The sequence below is a fragment of the Canis lupus genome, chromosome X, assembly GCF_011100685.1.
Source record: "Canis lupus familiaris isolate Mischka breed German Shepherd chromosome X, alternate assembly UU_Cfam_GSD_1.0, whole genome shotgun sequence".
In the NCBI taxonomy this organism is placed as follows: domain Eukaryota; kingdom Metazoa; phylum Chordata; class Mammalia; order Carnivora; family Canidae; genus Canis; species Canis lupus.
In genome coordinates, this window is record NC_049260.1 from 62,265,020 (window position 1) to 62,284,506 (window position 19,487).

General features: G+C 34.7%; 1 protein-coding gene across 4 annotated transcripts in view; it reads right to left on the reverse strand.

Annotated features, from left to right (window-relative positions):
- The window catches only part of BRWD3 (bromodomain and WD repeat domain containing 3), a 176,244-nt gene that overhangs the window by 87,550 nt on the left and 69,207 nt on the right, over window positions 1–19,487 (reverse strand). For 3 of the 4 annotated variants that reach the window (XM_038587783.1, XM_038587781.1, XM_038587780.1), the window contains exons 12-18: window positions 16,168–16,206; window positions 11,178–11,218; window positions 8,457–8,561; window positions 7,064–7,217; window positions 2,982–3,116; window positions 1,632–1,760; window positions 485–710 (exon numbers count right to left, since the gene is read on the reverse strand). In XM_038587783.1, the coding sequence (XP_038443711.1) occupies window positions 485–710; window positions 1,632–1,760; window positions 2,982–3,116; window positions 7,064–7,217; window positions 8,457–8,561; window positions 11,178–11,218; window positions 16,168–16,206 (829 nt within the window). The remainder of the gene's footprint in view (window positions 1–484; window positions 711–1,631; window positions 1,761–2,981; window positions 3,117–7,063; window positions 7,218–8,456; window positions 8,562–11,177; window positions 11,219–16,167; window positions 16,207–19,487) is intronic. The other variant, XM_038587782.1, reaches the window with a different exon arrangement.

The following is a 19,487-nucleotide window of genomic DNA, read 5'->3' on the forward strand; positions in this document are numbered from 1 at the left end:
CTAAATAATTATTTGCATTTCACACAAGAGAATGGGTAAATAGCCATTTCCCAGTTTTTGGTTTTTGAAATTTCCTCATCTTCTGTCCATTAATTATGGACTGTTAAATTAAAATACCAATAACATGAGCAGTGGAATTTTACCAATAAGAAAAGCTTGACACATTAAAGTTAGTACAGTTAATCATTATTAAAAGTAAATACTATAAGCAACAGGATCATACATATGTTCAGGTTCTAAGGAAGCAGATCAATATATTCTCTGTTTGAGTATATGTTTGTTGTCCTAATCCATTTATCTCAGTTTAAGTGACATAAAAATGTAAAAGTACTCTAGTAAGTACTGTGGAATTGAAAATTAATAGAAGTATTAGGTAAAATATATTATAACCTATAAAAGAGTTTAGCAAGAGACATACAGAGAGAACAACAGCAAGTATAACATTTTGCAAAATGTCTTATATTTAATTTTGGAGGCAACATACCATTAGCCACATATCCCAGCTGTGGTATAAGTTGTTCATCTTTACAATTTTCCCGTCCTGGTACTAGTCTTTGGAATTTTGTAGGATGAGGATTGCCATCAACATCCACCAAGAATGGGGGAGGCATAAGGTGAGGAGCTTGTTGGGTTTGTTCATCCAGTACATAGTTGTTGGCATCACGGATAAGAGGTCGATAATCCGTGTGGAAGAACATCTGATCTGGAATCTTTATGATAGGTTTTAAGTATTTAACATGCATAGAGAATTAATTTTTATTCCTAGAGAACATGCATGTTTCAAATCAGACACATTTTACATACTCTTACAGCCATCTACTACTTTATATTCATTCCCTCTAGGTAGAAGTGAATCACCTAAATGGTAATCTGATCTCTTCTCCACAAAGTCCTATAATCTGCATTACTTTCTGGCTCTATATCATATTTCTCCAATTAGCATATGAAGAAGGAGAGCAATAACACAGTAGATAAAGTTAGTTATTTTTATTTAAGTTGCAAACATCATACAAACATTTATAACTACTTTTATTGCTTAGTTTATTCAAATAAGGATAGTTGGGAGTATAATATAAATGGCAAAGCAGGTAAATACCAAATACATAAAAAATACTCAAAGATGGTATAAGTATTGAGCTACACTCAATGATTCTGAGTTCTCTTACAACTCCAAGAATCTATAATCAATTCCAAATTCATAGCTAATAAAATATAAAGAACCAATTAAGTTAGTTTCCAAAGTATTTTAACAAGATGGATAATGGGTAAAGTGGCCAAGCAAGAAAATTAACATTTGGTCACCAGCTGTTTTCTTCTAATTTATGATAAGTTAGAGGATGTAATCTGGTAAAGTTGTTCTCTCATTACACCTGAAGGGCAGCACAGAGAATATGTTCTAAGCAAAAGGATTTCCTAATAAATTTTTATATCTACATAATCTTATATCTTGATAGTGATTCGAACTGCCAAGCCTGTTCTGGCAGTGATGAAAAATTTTATCAAGAAAGGTGACTTTTTAAGTTTATATTTATTGACACACAATGACCCTTATTTACTGGAAGACTTCAAATAAAATTTATGAATGATACAATCCAAAATTATAGTCTATAACAAAAATTAAATAGACTAACCTTTTCATAGTATTTACTGCATCCAAAACCAAAAAGCAGCAAATGTCCATGAGAGTCTGTGCAGGCAAAATGGTTTCCATCTGGTGAAAATTTACAATCAAACACTGCACCATGGCCTTGGCCTTCGATCTAAAATTTAGAGGAGTCACTTTAAGTCATCTTAAGAGGTAATTTACAAATAAGTAGGCAATAGATTCCGCTTCCTAATATCTTGAGTTATGTGATGCATCAACATTCCAATGACTCTCTGGCTTCTGTTGCCAGAATCCTACAGAGACAGTAACACTCTGAAAGAATTTAGGAAGAATAAAAATGCAATACATGGTATCAAATATTATTAGCAATGTCATATTTCAAAAAGTACTAAATGAGTGACTGAGAATAAAAAAATACCTAAACACAACCAAAAGGACAACTCAGCAATGTCAAGATAATATCTTTACACCTTAAATTCTAAGGCAAGTAAACCTTAAAACAGCCTTCCTAAAATTAAAGTACATGAATCAATTTTACTAACAAAAGACAGAGGGTATTATTAACACTCTAGAACTATACAAAGTCTATAAAAGGGAGTTCAAAGGTTGACAATTTAGAAATGTTAACACAAGAACTATTCTTCAAAGGAACACTAAATTTGGAGGATATGAGTATTGCCATTAACATAGGAGGGTATTCTACTGGGAAAAGGGATAAACTCACCAGATTTCTCCATGGTTTGTACGAAATATATCTTTTTTTTAAAGATTTTATTTATTTATTCATGAGATACAGAGAGAGAGAGGCAGAGGCACAGGCAGAGGAAGAAGCAGGCTCCATGCAGGGAGCCTGACATGGGACTCGATCCCAGGTCTTCCAGGATCACACCCTGAGCTGAAGGCGGCGCTAAACCGCTGAGCCATCCGGGCTGCCCTGTATGAAATATATCTTAAGAGTATCTATGCTTCCAATTCTACATTTGCCCAACAACTTCCTGATTACTAACTAAGCTATGTAGGGTTTACCAGAAACAGATACAATAGACACTGTTATGATTCATATATTAGGATTACTGTTTAAACATTAAACATTTTGTGATTTTGGTTAGTATTAGCTCCAAAAGCCTATTAAATTTGAGTTTCTAGAATTTAGACCTGGGGACAAGAATTTGGAAAATGCTAATACCATGATAATAGAGTCACTCTGAAAAGTGTTCTCAATTGGCCTTACTCTCAGGTCTTCAGACATTCGCTAAGTTATTGTATGGATTTAAACACAGATGACAGGTTCCTTTGCACTAAGTATACTTTAATTACCAAGTTGTCATATAAGAGATGTCTATTTTAATATGAACCAAGCATAGATTTTCCTTACCATGTTAAAATAATTCCGAATTTTGGTCCCCCGGTCAAGGTCCCAAATAAAAATGTTCCCATCATGACCTGCTGAAAGTATGATCCTTTGATCAAATGGATGTGCTTCCAAAACAAATACTTCATCATCATGTCCCTGTGATAAAATCAATATTAAAAATGAAAAGCAACACACAGTATTTGGTTTATTTGGCCAAAAGATCTTGGGAGTGTGCTATCAATCTGGTTCAGATGAATTTATGTACACCATAGTATTTACTACATGGACACGATAAGAAATATTTCAATTAGAGTTCCTTATATGTTTAATTGCTGATTTCAAAAAGTACTCAATACAGAAGACCCAGAAAGGTGTTTAAAGTGTAGTCCAAGGCAGTTATAGCTTATTAACCAGGCCCCTGAAATAGAATTGATATTTCTATGACTGCTATTTAAAAGACCCCCAGAGAATGAATAAACAGGATCTTCCATTAACACCCAATTCTGCCACAGAGATAACAGACAAACCTTCATTGCTCTTCATCCAGCACTCTCAATACCTAGTATTCAAATTATATTTTGGAAGGCCCCATGGTACATTCAAACACAAAAGTATAGTGGCTCTGCCCTTTTTCTACTTTACAGTTGAAAGTTTCATTTGATATGCTACCTGAAAAATGGGTTTGCTGCTAAAAAAGTTTGAAAACCAATGCTCTCTATATGTTTCCCTTACCAATGAATATCAGTATATAAAGAGAGACCTTAGATCAGGTGTCTGCAACTGTAGCCTGCAGGAAAATCTAGCTCCCATTTTTGCACACACAATCTGTGAGTTAAGAATGGTTTTTACATTAAAAGGCTTTGAAAAACAAAGAATATGTAACAGAGGCCATATGTGGCCTGCAATGCCTAATATACTATCTGGCCTCTTAAAGAAATAGTTTGCCAACACTTGATTCAGATCTTTGTTAAAGAGAATAAATGAATCAAGTGTTGGCAAACTATTTCTTAAAAAAGGATGTATGACATCCTGAAGTTGCATTTCACCTAGAAAAACATCAGCATATTACACATCAGGAGCTTTTAGAAATCATCATATCTTATGACTCTCACAAGTGCATTCTATCTCAAATCATCATATAAAAAAATGGAATAATAGGACACCCTACTACCATATTACCTATATGGACAAAAATATAACTTATTAAAAAATAACTGCATAGTAGCTCAAAATTCGTAAGTAAAATCCCATCGCAATAAATACTCTTACAACTGAAAGTTTACCAAAACTCTTTTCCCAGTGACCACCAAAAAACTACTTCTTTGTTATATGCTAAATAATCATGGGTGACGGGCACTGGGTGTTATTCTGTATGTTAGTAAATTGAACACCAATAAAAAAAAAAATAATCAACTTGATATAACAAATACTTTCTCAGGTTCCTAATGACAAAACAATAAAATTACTTTCTTAAACTCAAATAATAATGATACAACTATTTCAGTGTACATTGGAATAGAGAGGCTTTTAAATAAGGGTTTTATTTCTTGGTCACATGTCATAGGATAGGACATAGTCATTAGATCATAGGGAACAAAACCTAATCAAATTTAGTAATTTCTTAAGATACATCATCTGTCTTATTTATATTTATTAAGCACACCTCTATCTTCACCACTGCTACACAAATTCAAATTATCATCATGGCCCATCTTACCATAGACTCTTACGCTCTTACACTATACCAGAATCACTCTTAGCTTCGTTCCAATCTATTCTGTTGCCAGAATTATATGATATTTTTCAAAAGCAAAATTCACATGTCATTCCTTAGCTTTTAAACCTTTTAATGCTTTTCTATTTGTCTAGGGTAGATCCTATAAGAGCTTGAATGGTCTGTTCCCTGTCCATTTCTCCAGTCCTATCTGGTGACATTCTTTCTGTTCTCTGTGCTCTAGCCAAAAACTGGCTTTCTTTCAACTCCCTTCTATCTGAAGACTTTTGATGTACTTTTACCCTCTTCCAATAAGGACCTCCAAACTCCCTCACATATGTAATTAATCAAATATTTATTGATATCCTACATATTGAGGCAAAATTTTCTTATTGTTTAATAAGAAAATATCAAGTAGTGATAAATGTTATGCTGAAAATAAAGCAAGGTGACAGAATAAGACAAAGACTGCAAGACTACTCTAGATTATTCTATCAGGGAAAGCCTTGTCAAGGAGGTGACATTTAGGCTGAGATCTGGGTGATTTCTACCTATCTTTCAAATCTTAACCCAAATTTAACTTCCTTAGGAAGTATCTGATCCTATTTTGACCAGAATCAAATAGGTTTATACCAGGTTTGGTCACCCTATTAGAAACTTGCATTATATTTTACACTTCTCTTTCTGATCATTTAATTAATTTTTGTGTGGTTTGTTTTTTCCTAATAAGCTGTAAATTCTAAGATGATGGGGACTCTCTAATTTACTATTTATTCCTAACAGCAAACCCCGCTGAAGGCACACAGAAGATGTTTAGTAAGTATTTGCTGAGTGGAAGAACTTTACACCACACTAAGACCCTCAAAAAAACAAACTGTTAACACAGAAAAGATAAGTATCAAAACTAAGTAGATTTGACTGTTACAAGGACTAAAGATAAAAATAGTCAGTTCTAAATTTTTTCAGTAAAATTCACTGAAAACAGATGACCTATGAGTCAACCCATGGGAAGAGTATCACTAAAGAAAATTCTAAATTGAGGTACTTATTAAGACAGAATTTTACACAGATCTATAAAACCAGAGGCTATGACATGAACTTTGTGATTTTTAGAGATATAGACTTGTGCAATATTGTAGTCAATAGCCACATGTGGCTATTAAGCATCCAAAATGTGGCTACTCCAAATTGAGATGTTGTAAGTGTAAAATACACACTAGATTTCAAATATTTAGTATTTTGAAAATGTGAGATATTTAATAATTTTTATATTAATTACATGTTGAAATGCTACTATTTTGGATATACTGGTTAAATGAAATGTATTATAAAATTAATTTCACCTGTTGTGCTTTACTTTTTCTGTTGTGGTTGCTAGAAAAATTAGTATTACATATATGGCTCATATTATATTTCTATTAGAGCATGTCGCATGAACAAACATTTCCTATTAAAGATTCAAGCAAATATTATAGATTTTCCTATACAGATTAACAGAAACTTAGATCAAAGAATAGGGAAAGGCAGAAGGAGATAAAGAACTGGTTAAACAGATAAAAAAAGAATCTAAAACTCCACTAACACAGTGTTAGGATTTCATTTAGGAAAGAGAATTAGAGGTATATGGAAATCCTCCCAAAATTAAACAAATCTTTAGATACCTCAGAGGTTATAGATAAGATTATCTCACATGGAGTAAAATAAGGATGATACCATGGTATACTACAAAGTCAAATGAGTTATGAGAATTGGATTCTAGTCCTAATCACTTACTATTTTGCAAATCATATGGCAATCACTTGGCCCTTGTCCCTAAAGTATTTATGAAGTGATAATTGAAGCAGTTAGGCTTCAGCAGATAAGGCTTTTAAGTGGCATTTAACCTGAAATTTACATGATAAACCAAAAACCAACCCCACCCATGTTGATTTCTGCTATTAATCCTATCAGCTTTTCAGGTCACAAATATTACAGCCTTTTACTACAACAAATTCATTTTTTAAAAGAAGAAAAGCCCCCTTTTCCTGCTTCTTGCATAAACAAATCCCTGAAAGTAGAATAAAAAAGGATTCTCTTGTCAAAATATAGTTATACACCTAAAACAATAATAACAAAAATCCCAACTCATGCTAAAAACAAAATAACTTACATTGATTGCATGTAAGTTAGATAAGTATCAGACTTCAAAAGAATCTTGAAAAGTTTTTGAACCTGCTTTAGCAGCTATACCAATGTGCCCTCCTTATTTTGCAAATATGTCAACAAAGGTGACTCAAATAATTACTGATCCAAGGGATAGTAAGTCAGAGAAAATAAACTAAAATTTAAATTTCCTGTCTTCCACAATAATGCCCTTATTGATCATTTTATTAATTCCAAAAATACTTACAGATAAAGTATGAAGAAGTTGCCCTGTGATAGAATTCCATACTTTCAAAAGGAAATTGTTCACTGCAGTAATAACTGTGGTGTCATAGCGATCCCAGGCTACCATAGTCACCTTAAGTTTAGTGACCTTGTCTTCTCCACATGGCAAATTATTCCTAAATAAAATAATTTGCAGTATTCATACTTTGTAAATTATTAACAAAACAGCAAATTATGAAAAAAATCCAGTAGCTTGCAAATTTTTAGAAAAAAAAATACTAGACCATTTCAAAAAAAATACTAAACTATAATTTTCAGTGCTCACAAAATAAAATAATAAAGTACCTAAATAGGGCAATACCCATAAGCTTATTGTAGGGAGACAAAAGACACAAAATGACAAATAACTTTGTAGTTAGTTACTAACACAAGAACAACAACAAAAAAATGAAGCTAGAAAAAAATCTACAAATTCCTTGAAAAATAAAATATAAGGTCATGTTTGCTTCAAGAAAGTGCAAAGAAATATATAATAGACACTTTATTCCCTTAAATTTTTAAATTAATAAGTCTTATAATAGAGCAGTAAAAAATTCAATAACTTTTGATTTAGTTTAATATAATATGAATAGCTGGCTAGGACTATAACATCAGTTCTATATTGTCATTAATGGGAAAATAATTAGTTACAGGGCCTTAGCCGACAGAAACTGTAATGTCCTAAAGATGTAATTATATATCTTCCAATCAACAGGAAATATAATGAAACAGAATGCTGATTAAGTGTACTTATAATGTTGAGTAGGAATGCTAACAATATGAAACATCATAAAGGTAACCTCAATAAGACAGAGAGATAGCTAAAATTATGATGACATTTAATAGGGAAAACCCTCAAAGTTGAAAGTAGTATAATAAATATAAAAAAATGACCTATAAAGGGATGCCTGGGTGGCTCAGTGGTTGAGCATTTGCCTTGGGCTGAGGGCATGATCATGGAGTCCCAGGATCAAGTCCCACATGGGGCTCCCCATGGGGAGCCTGCTTCTCCCTCTGCCTGGGTCTCTGCCTCTCTCTCTGTATTTTTCATAAATAAATAAATAAAATCTTTTTAAAAAATGACCTATAGAAAAATAAGGCAGGAAATAATCCTGTGGGCATTCGTAGAGTAGAGATCTTTGGGTCACAAGAGACCAGAATTTGGAATGATTCAGCAATGTTTCTATCATCCAGTAATCAACAAGCAAAAGACAATTTACTTAGAGACTAAATACAGATGCAAACTTCAGAACTACCAATGAACCCCAAACTATTTACTAATCTGAAAATATATTTTCATTATGAAATATAATTCAGTAAATCAAAAGATACTATACCATATGAGAAGCACTGAAATATCTAACATCCAATCTTACCCAGTCATTTTAGTAGCCATGTCTAGCACTATACTCTTCCATTCTTGTTGCTGATATTGCCAAATTCTTGCTGTTCCATCTCTACTTCCACTAACAAATCTTAAACTGCAAAGAAAGGTTAAAATACCCTTACTACTTTTTTCCAAACTAGAAATCACTTTTTTTTCTAAGAAAGTAATACATTCATCCCCATATACTACTGGGGGGAATGAAAAGTATATACTTTGGAAAACAGTTTGGTAGTTCATCAAAATGATAAACAGAGTCACCATATAATTCAACAATTCTCCTCCCAGCTATAAATCCAAGAGAAATGAAATGTAAGTCCACATAAAAACCTATACACAAATAACCATGGCATTATCCATCACAAGTCAAAAAGTGGTAACAATCCAAATGTCCATCAACTAAAAGGGATAAACAAATTGTGGTATTTATACATCCAAATATTATTCAGCAATAAAAAGAAATGACATAATGATACATACTGCAACATGATTGAATCTTGAAAACATTACATTAAGTGAAATAAGTTGGTCACAAAAGACCACATATTGTATAATTCAATTTATATAAAATTTCCAGAATGGGCAAATCTATAGACATAAAAACTGGATTAAAGGCTGCCCAGGGTTAAGGGTAGAGGTATAAAGATATTGGAGATTGATAGCTAAAGAGTATAGGAATTCTTTTTGGGGTGCTAAAAATGTTCTAAAATTGATTGTGGTAAAGGTTGCACAACCCTGTGAATATGCTAAAAACCACTGAAGTTATGTTATGTGCATTATATCTCAATAAAACTTACAAAAATACATTCATTCACCCATATTTCTATCACTGTTCATACTTTCATTTCTATTCCACCTGACTTTATTAAAGACATGTATATATACTTATATATTACCCCCTTCAGGAAACAGAATTGTACTACACATAATGTTTTATTATGTTTTTCTCTAAGTGTTATTTTATAGATCTCTAGGTTTATAAATTTAAAACTACTGTCTGAATAAGTATGGAACTATATGGATATATTGAAATTTATTTAATCAACCCCCTAAAGATAAATATTTAAACTATTTCCATTCATCACCATTATAAATAGTTTTGTGATGAGTATCTCTATACATATCTTTGTACAACCTTATATATATCTTTGCTCAGTCAAATGGTCGGCACATTTTTAAAGCTTTTGATGAATTATTTCCCTGAAAAGTTTTTTTTTTTAACACCTTACAGTCTCTTCAAAAGTTATGGGAGAGTGAGTGCCCATTTTCCCTAAACCCTTGGCAATACTGGGTGCTGACATTCTTCATTATCTTGTTATTCTGAAAGAAAAACATGTTACTCTTAATTTAAACTGTATCTTTAATTATTAGTAAAACTGGATATCCTTTGTTTATTGTCCACATAAATAATGAAGATAAAATTGTGTTTCTCTTTTAGGGAAAAGGCAAGGAATTAAAAACTTCAGATTCCTCTAGCATGAAAGAATCATAGCTGTACAAACCTTCAAGTGTATAACTCAGTACAGTGCAATAAATCAACCTCAAAAAATTATCTGAAGGTTTTCTCATTCCTAATATAAACTTCACTCTATGTGGACCATCATTATTTACTCTCGCATTTAATAAAGATGAACAAATTCATCATAGCAATCACCCACTGTCTGAAAAATATTTAAAAATAAAACATGGTCAAATTTTTTTTATTAAATTAAATTAAATTAAAACATGGTCACCCACATAAAAGTCCTTATAGAAATATCTGGATAAACATTTATGTTAAGTGCTTACATTTTTAAATCTATTCTAGGTCAATTTTAGACCAGGGCAAAAGATTATCATCTTTTGGGGATCAAACATTTGAGAGGGGGTACACAAATACTTGTATATAATTTCTAAGTTTATAGACATAGGAAATATGTATCATATGAGGAGAGACAATAAGTAATACAGATGTTTAGAGGAAGACAATATGGCTAAAATATGCAGCAGTCAGAAAAGGCTTCAGGTAGAACATGAACCTTAAAAGGAAGATAGGACTTAGAAAGGAACAGAAAGGGACTGGTGGGAGGAGAAAAATAGAGTAAAGGAGAGTAGAAGCTAGAGGGAAGCTGTGAGAGGGAAAGAGGAGTGAGGGGGTAATATTTCGGGGTAAGAATGGTATGAGCTAAAATATAAGCAAATAAATGAATGAGAGAAAAAATATGGAATGTAACAGGAACAATGATTGAGTCACTTAGGCTAAATGTAAAGATTTATATGGGGAGTAGTAAATGAGAAAAGAATGTAGGTCTAAGTCAAGTTTTAGAAAGTTCTGAATTCGAGCCTGACATTTGATTTCTATTTTTTATAGACAAAGAGGAAATACTAAAGATTTCTAAACAGAGCAATGTAAATCTGGCAGAAATGGACAGGATAGATTTAGAAAGGAGAAGAAAACTCAAGGTAATGGGTCAAATAATAGAATCATTTGCTAAAGTGAGTGAAAATAGAAATAGAAAAAAGTAAACAAAAAAGAAGTCATTCAGAAAGAAGAACTGACAAAGTATGGCTACTAATTGGATAGGAGTTTAAAAGACATGAGGTAAGGATGTCATCAAAAATAGACAAGGGCTTTCAGCTAAATAAAGTAATACAGTAGAGGGAGCTACTGCTGAAGGAATAGAAGTAAAATACGTCAAACATCTGTTTACACAGATATGTACTACATAGTTACCTGTCTCCATTGTTACAGAACTGAACAGCAACAACTTTGTCCTAAGACATAAAACAACAGATTTTTGGTTAGAGTTAGTTTATTTGTAAGATGAATGAAGTATTCTTCCCTTAAAATTCACAAGCAAAAGCATCATGGAGTAGGTTTTTTAATGCTGTAATTTTCTTGGAAAAAACTCCAATTTTCTTTAAAAAAAAAAAAAGAAGGCTAAAACAATTGATTAACTGATGAGGAATACTTATCAGCAGTAAATTGAAACAAACCAAACATAAGCAAACCTGTTTTTAAATTATAATCTCAAGAAACATTTTTGAATAGATATTAGTTTTTATGTGCCCCATAATAAGACAGCACACTAACCTAAAATGAGACATTAAAGTTAATTTGATAGCAGTTGAATTAAATTTCCCACTTACTATCTTTTAAATTTCAGAAAATAAATCATTTCCTATTTCTCACATGGATTATTTATTTTATATAGGGTTCATCTGTTTTTAGGTACAATAGTTTAGATACTTCTGTTTAAATCTTCGTTTATAATGATTAAACTATACTTTTATTAATATAATGTGTATTATAGTGAGAAGAATAAAATATAAGCCAGAATATGCATTTTCTTTGTCTTTATTCCTTGATAACAAAGCTAAAATGTATCCTAAAAAGTTGTACATATTTTCACAAAACAGTTACTGAACTGCATTTGAATTTTTAGTAAAGCTCAGATACTAAATATCTTTTTATTTAATTATTTTTCATTTTAAAAAATTATTAAACTGTCTTAATATGTTTGGCGGTATCCATGATTCACACTGCTCAATGATTTCACTATAGTATTTATCTGAGAGATTCTGTATTCTCACTGCCAGTTGCAATAACTGGTTTTAGATGTTCTGAAAGTACATCTTATTTTTGATGACTAACAGTAGCCACTGACTTCAACAGGGAGTATTTAGGTTTTCTGACTTTCTCTTAGCTGGACCCTGGGGAAAAAAAAAAAAAAACACAAAACTCTACTAATCAATTTTTCTTCATCTTTCCCCCACCCAATTATTGTTCATTGTTCTACTATCTCCTACTCACTCAGCTCTCAATAAACTTGACTGCACTTGTATACATACCCTTCTTGGGTGGTAATTGTAAAGATGCCTCCTTTGCATACTCTAGTATAAATGGATTTCTCCCAATGGATAGTCTCAGATTTAGATCTTTATATATTTCCTAAGTTTTTCTTATTCACAATTTAAATAATATTCCAGGATTTTAGTATCTAGGAATAAGTAACATCAAGATAAGAGGGATCCCTGGGTGGCACAGCGGTTTGGCGCCTGCCTTTGGCCCAGGGCGCGATCCTGGAGACCCGGGATCGAATCCCACGTCGGGCTCCCGGTGCATGGAGCCTGCTTCTCCCTCTGCCTGTTTCTCTGCCCCCCCCCCCCTCTCTGTGTGACTATCATAAATAAGTAAAAATTAAAAAAAAAAGATAAGAGCTCAGCTTGGTTCAGTAATGATTCTTAAGTAATTGTTCAATTGTGTTTATGGGATGGGACAAAATCAGGAGGCTGTTTCCAGAAGCTCAAGAAGGTTTCTAACAGGGGTCTCTTTTACTACAAAATTCAGGAACATGATTGATTTTGTAACTCACAAAGTATCTTTTTCTATTAGTCATCATACAGGGACACTGCATATTTTTATTGATGTGCGCTAATACTACTCCAAATGAGAGGTCAATAGTAATAAAAACAGTAACTTTTAGACTTGCAAAGCTTAGTGCTTTTAATTGCTGACTATATAGCTTTGACAATGAGGTATATGAAATGCATAGTAAGCTAAAAATTAAGTACCCCCATTTGCCATAATAGTTATCTGGAGAAAAATGTAAGGAAAAGAAGAGGAAAAAGATGAAAGGTACACAGGGATATGAAAAAACATTACTGGATCCAAGCTTCCTAACAAAGAATGTAGAAATGGCTTGAGGAAAAGTTCGATTCACCAATGGCCAATCACCAATGGCTGTCACCCAGGCATAAAGCTGTTCCCTGCTGTTATTGATAATTGAGTAGGATTAGATTTCAGGAGTCTGTGATGACATTCTGAAAATAATCATACTAAAATCAACAAGCTAAATTAGTAAATTATTTTTTTCTTAAGATACACTTAATATGTCCTTTATTATTTATTGAGGTAAATTGGGCACATAGCCTTATATGTTTCAGCTGTATAATGTGATACTTTGATATCTGTATATTCTACAAAGTGATCACCACCATAAGTCTAGTTATCATCCATCACCATACAAATAAGCCCTCTCATTCATCCCCCAACACCCCCCTCTGGTAACCATGGATCTCTTTTGTTTTTGTTTGGTTTTTTCATTTGTTTAGTTATTTTAGAATACACATATAGTGAAATTATGTCACTTGCCTTTTTGCAACAAACTTTTCACTTAGAATATATTCAAGGTCTACCCATAATGTCGCAAATGGCAAGATTTCCTTATGTGTGGCTGAGTAGTATTCCACTGTGTATATATGTGTATGTGTGTGTGTGTATACCACAATTTATTTATCCATTTATCCATGGATGGACACTTAGGTTATTTCCATATCCTGGTTACTATAAATACTGCTGCAATGAACACAGGAGTGTATATATCTTCTTGAACTAGTGTTTTTGTATTTGTCAATATTCAGAAGTGGAGTATCTGGATCATATACTCGTTCTGTTTTTAATTTTTTGACAAATCTCCATACAGCTTTCCACAGGGGCTACACCGATTTACATTTACATTCCCACCAATAGTGCATAAGAGTATCCTTTTCTCCATATTGTCTCCAACACTTATTTCTTGCCTTTTTGATAATTGCCATTCTAATAGGTATGAGGTAACACCACATTGTGGTTTTCATTTGCATTTCCCTGATAATTAGTGATGTTGAACATGTTTTCATGTTCCCATTGGCCATCAGTCTATCTGCTTTAGGAAAGAGAAATGTCTTATTTAGTTCCTCCATCCATTTTTTAATTGGGTTTGTTTTTTGTTATTGAGTTATATGAGTTCTTTATATATTTTGGATATTAATCCCCTAATGGATATATTATTTGCAAATATCCTTTCCCATTTAGAAAGTTGCCTTTTTGTTTTATTGATGTTTTTCTTCACTGTGGAAGGAGCCTCGGTGTCCATCGAAAGATGAGTGGATAAAGAAGATGTGGTTTATGTATACAATGGAATATTACTCAGCCATTAGAAATGACAAGTACCCACCATTTGCTTCAACGTGGATGGAACTGGAGGGTATTATGCTGAGTGAAGTAAGTCAATCGGAGAAGGACAAACATTATATGTTCTCATTCATTTGGGGAATATAAATAATAGCAGTAGTCTTTTAATAAGAAGTAGTCCCACTTGTTGGGTCACTAAGACCAATGCCAAGGACCTTACCACTGCCAGGGAAGATCATCAAAAAGATGTATCCACAAATTGACCTGTGAGCTGGATCCCAGAGATTAGAGGCTCCTTACCCACTTCTCTATCCTTGCTATATGAGTTCCACTTGCCTTTCCCTCTCCCAAAAGCTGCTCTAACAACATAGCCTTGAGACGATGATGTGGTATGGAGAACATCTAAACAGTATACTTGAATGAACCCAGGTAAGGCTTCTTTATAAACTTTTAAGAAGTTACTGGCAGGCACAAGGATCCATTCATCTTGCTGACACCCAAAACAACCCTCAGGTGTAAGTTCCCTTTGCTTATTAAAACTGCCACCTACCAACCCAGAGTGTCCTACCTCTTTCTTTGGACTTTCCCTGACATCTGGGTACAAGGGCCAGTTTCAGATTATATCTGAAAGCACCCAAGAGAGCTATAAACTGACAATTGGCAAGCCAGCCCAGAAACCAAAGAAATGCGCCTTGGGAATGAGGAATCCACAGGAGAAATCCCAAATTAGCTATCAACTTCTGTAAGGAAGGGTGGCTTGTATGTTAGATACTTGTGGACTATTACATGAATATGGGGACATACAGAAAATATCAGCCAGTCTAATGTGTTTGTTAGAGGAAATGCACATACCACACTGAGGCAAGAGAAGGGAAACAAAGTTGCTACTGTGGGCCTCAAATGTGGATAGTCCAGTTGGCCATGGATGCCCAACTACAGGCTGAAGCTCAAGTTAGAAAGTTAGAAGAGCTGAGGTTAGAAAAGTATCTACGAGCATCCACTACTCTGCTAGCTCTGGGGCTGGTAGACAAGATGGAAGAGCAAAATAATAGAGACCTTAGTGTCCTGTTTTGCAAATCAAGGAGGATGCAAGCTGCTATGTATTAAGATATGAGAACTTATGAGAAAGCCTGATTAGGATGTTAAGAGGTGGAATCTTAGAGAAAATGATGAAAATGACAAGGAAAATGTTGTGGTAACTGATGAGGAAACAGCCAAAATGCCCCGTTCCTTCTGACCCCTAATTTTAAATACCAATTACCTCAAAACTCCTAGGAGAAAACTTGCATCTTTCTCTGTCCTTTCAAGTTTATATATCTTATTATGTCTTTGAAATATAAATACCCCTGGGGATAACCACAACATTGCCAGAAAAAAAAGTGGTGATCTTTTAAGAATACAGCTATAGTTCTCTTGTCCATTGTATTATAATGAACTCTCATCAAATCAAGTGATCAGTTTTTAAGTTTTCTGTCATTTGCAGTTACTGTTTTGCTCTGATGCTTTGAAAAAAGTATTCCTACAAATGTGCCTCATATTTAAGAACACTCATGCAAAAGACTTTGACTAGTTTCTGATAAATAAGATATAATTGCCTTTATGTTGGAGAGATAATTATGAACATTTCAAGTACTCCCCCAAAGCTACGTGCATAGCCCCACAATACGTAATAGAATGGTAGCTGGGGACCTATCCCTGTTCACCTCTCCCACATCAGCAAAATGGGCCCATTGCATTGATAATACAGTGTTAACATGTAAAGATTTACCTCTGCTGCAGGACACCTGCAGGCTTTGCTCAGGAACATCTGTGAGGAAGAAGATGGGCAATGAACCCAAAGAAAATTAAAGGCTCAAATACTGCCATAAGGTTTTGGGTGTCATCTGGTCAGCTAAGACTCATAAAGCTGTAACCGAACAGGTGCAAGTCTATCCAACTTCTAAGAATGGGAAAGAGGTGTCGTCCTTTATAGGGATTTTGGGGTTTTGGAAGACTTCTAATCTACACCTGGCACAATACTCCCATTCCTCATGCTGCCTGGTAAAGAAAGGGCATATATGGGACTGGGGACAACAGCAGTGTGCTGCCTTTGAGAAAGCAAAAATAACAAAAGAGGAGAATGCCCCTGGGATTTTGATTCCAGCTCTGGAAGGGGGCAAAACCCCAATATACCCCATAGAGCAACAGCTCCTAGCAATGTACATCGTGCTCTTCCAGATAAAGCATCTCATACAGCAGCCAGTACAGCAGCTAGTGTACTGAGTGGTTTCAGTACACTAGTGGTCTGGCTGCCAATCACTCTTGAGCCCAGGCCAATAACTCTTTGGCACTGATAATTAGATTATTCTAAAGGGATTAAGTTTATGGCTTGAACAATAGGAAGCTGATTATTAAAAAGTCCTTGTGGGGTCAAGATATATATAAAATGACATTTGGGTCCATCTGTAAGAGCCTGAAATGATTCTCAACTGTTTTTCATGTCCCAGTTCTTAAGACACTGACATTCCCCTAGCAATCAGGAAGCTGGTGCCCTAGTTGGGAATGAGCCCTAGCTACTGACCCTTCAGTAGTGTAGGCAGAATGGGTGCATTAAAAAAGAGTGGAACCCACAATGCCTAAGTAGGATGGTATATTGCCAAGGATGCTGGACTGCTCTCAGAGTACAATGCATTGGTTAATGTAGTAACAGCATGTTGTGTGTTCTAAACAACACCAAAGGGAACTGCCAAAAGAATCAAGCCATCTACTGGAGTTCCCAACCTATGAGAAATTGGCAAATTGCCCCTATTAAAGGGTTTTAAATATGCCTTGGTTTATAGAGACACTGCATCTGGCTTAAACCATGCTTTTCCCTGCCACCCTACAAAACAGGCTGTAACATTAAGGGCTTAAAAAACTGAATATCATGTATGAATATCCTCATCAAACACATAATTATCAGAGGTCACATTTCAAAGACCATGATGTGCAAGACTGAACATAAAATGTGACATTAAATAAAGGTTCTATCTCCCCTATAACCCACAAGCAGTAGCATTGGTAGAAAGGAAAATGGAATATTAAAACAGCATATTAAATAATAGGCAAAACTACCTTGGCCAACTGGGCAAAAGTACTGTCTGAGGCTTTAATATATTTAAATGACCAAATAGTAGGGTCTATTGCCCCATATACTAGACCAGGGTTCCCTGCCCAGGCACCCAATACTGTAAAGATATAGAAGTTTCTGGAAACAGCCATTGCCCCAATTCTTACAGTGGATCAAAACTGTGAGACTATGGAAAATCTATACTGTGGAAAACACCAAGCCCCATCATTCCTGTAAAATGAATTATCTACTAGAATTTACAATACAGTATCCCACCAAGACAGGTGAGTTCCTTCATACCCCTGGGTGAAGAACTACTCAATCTCAACTAAGATAACCTTATCTTGCTGTACACTGGAACTGTTAAAATGCACTATACTATACCTGAAATGAAACACGCACCACTAAAAGAAGGGAGAAAATAGGGGTCCTGATAATTTCATATCCTGACCCCACCTCATCTACTCACACCTGACAGTGCTGCCTCCCCTGGCCAACATGTATGGTATGTACAACCAGGTCAAGTTTCTAAAGGTGTTAACTTCCCTCTCCCTCAAATTCAGGAGAAATGTCTGGTTTTTCTACTAATAAGACTATTTTGCCACTGTCTTTATTCCCTCCATTGGCTTAGATTTAGAAGACATTAAAATAGCAAATGTGAAGCCCTTAATAAATTCAATCAGCAAGCATGATTGAATGATAGCAGTAAGAGCTGTCCTTACTGAACACTGAAATGTCTCTGGTAAGCTGTACATATTTCTTACAAAGCTGTACTCCAAAATAAAATAGCCTTAGACATTATTACTGCTTCACAAGGAGGTACCTGTGCCATTACCCAAACACAATGTTGTATGTTCACTCCAATGAATCTGCTAATGCATCATCTTTATCAAATCACAAGGAATACAAGTGAATATCATGTCCTTTGTAAGCCAATCCCTAACATGGGAGACTTAATCAGTGGCTCAGATCAAGGGCTCTTATAAAAAAAGTTGTCACTGATTTTGTAATAATTTTCTTTTTTTAAAAGATTTTATTCACTTATTCATAGAGACACAGAGAGAGAGAGAGAGAGGCCGAGACACAGGCAGAGGGAGAAGCAGGCTCCATGCAGGGAGCCTGATGTGGGACTCGATCCCGGGTCTCCGGGATCACGCCCTGGACTGAAGTCAGCGCTAAACCACTGAGCCACCCAGGCTGCCCTGTAATCATTTTCTTAATCTGGGTTTCCTTTTACACAGACCTGTATTGTTGCTGTGGCATTAGCCTCCAATGCAGTCAGTCATCAAAGGAGCCACCTCCATGCTAATAAAATCCCTTGCTGAACACTTAGAGACCATATCACAAGAAGGGGGCACATGAGATTATAAAAACTGGTCATGAATGGTGGAATGTTGGGGAAGATCATTTAGAAGATGTGACCACCAGCTGACTGTGATCTGGACCCCAGGCAATCAAAGGCTCCTTACCTCCCAGCTTGGAATATGGGTCCCTCTTGCCTTTCCTACTCCCAAAGCTTTGAGGTAATGATGTGCTACTGAGAATACCTGCACAACTTGACTGGACCTTGTTAAGGCCTCTTGATAAACTTTTAAATTTGGTGGGTGGCCATGGGGATCTATTTGTCTTGCTGCCACCCAAGACTTGGGTCATATATAAGTTCCTTTAACTTATGAAAACTGTCACCTATCAACCTGTAATGCCCTGCCTCTTTCTTTCCTTGTCCTCTGAGTATAGGGACCAGTTTCAGATTACACTCAATAAGCTCCTGAGAGGGTCATAAACTGCCAATTGCTTATGCTTTCTTCAGCAATTTTGATTTCATACTCAAGTAGGTCTTCCTTTCAAGTTAATTTTGGTGTATCGTGTAAGACACTGGTCTTGAGTTTCATTCTTTTGCATGTGGCTATCTAGTTTTCCCAACACTGCTTATTGAAGAAACTACTATTTTCACATTGTATATTCTTGGCTCCTTCACTGTAAATTAATGGACCATATAT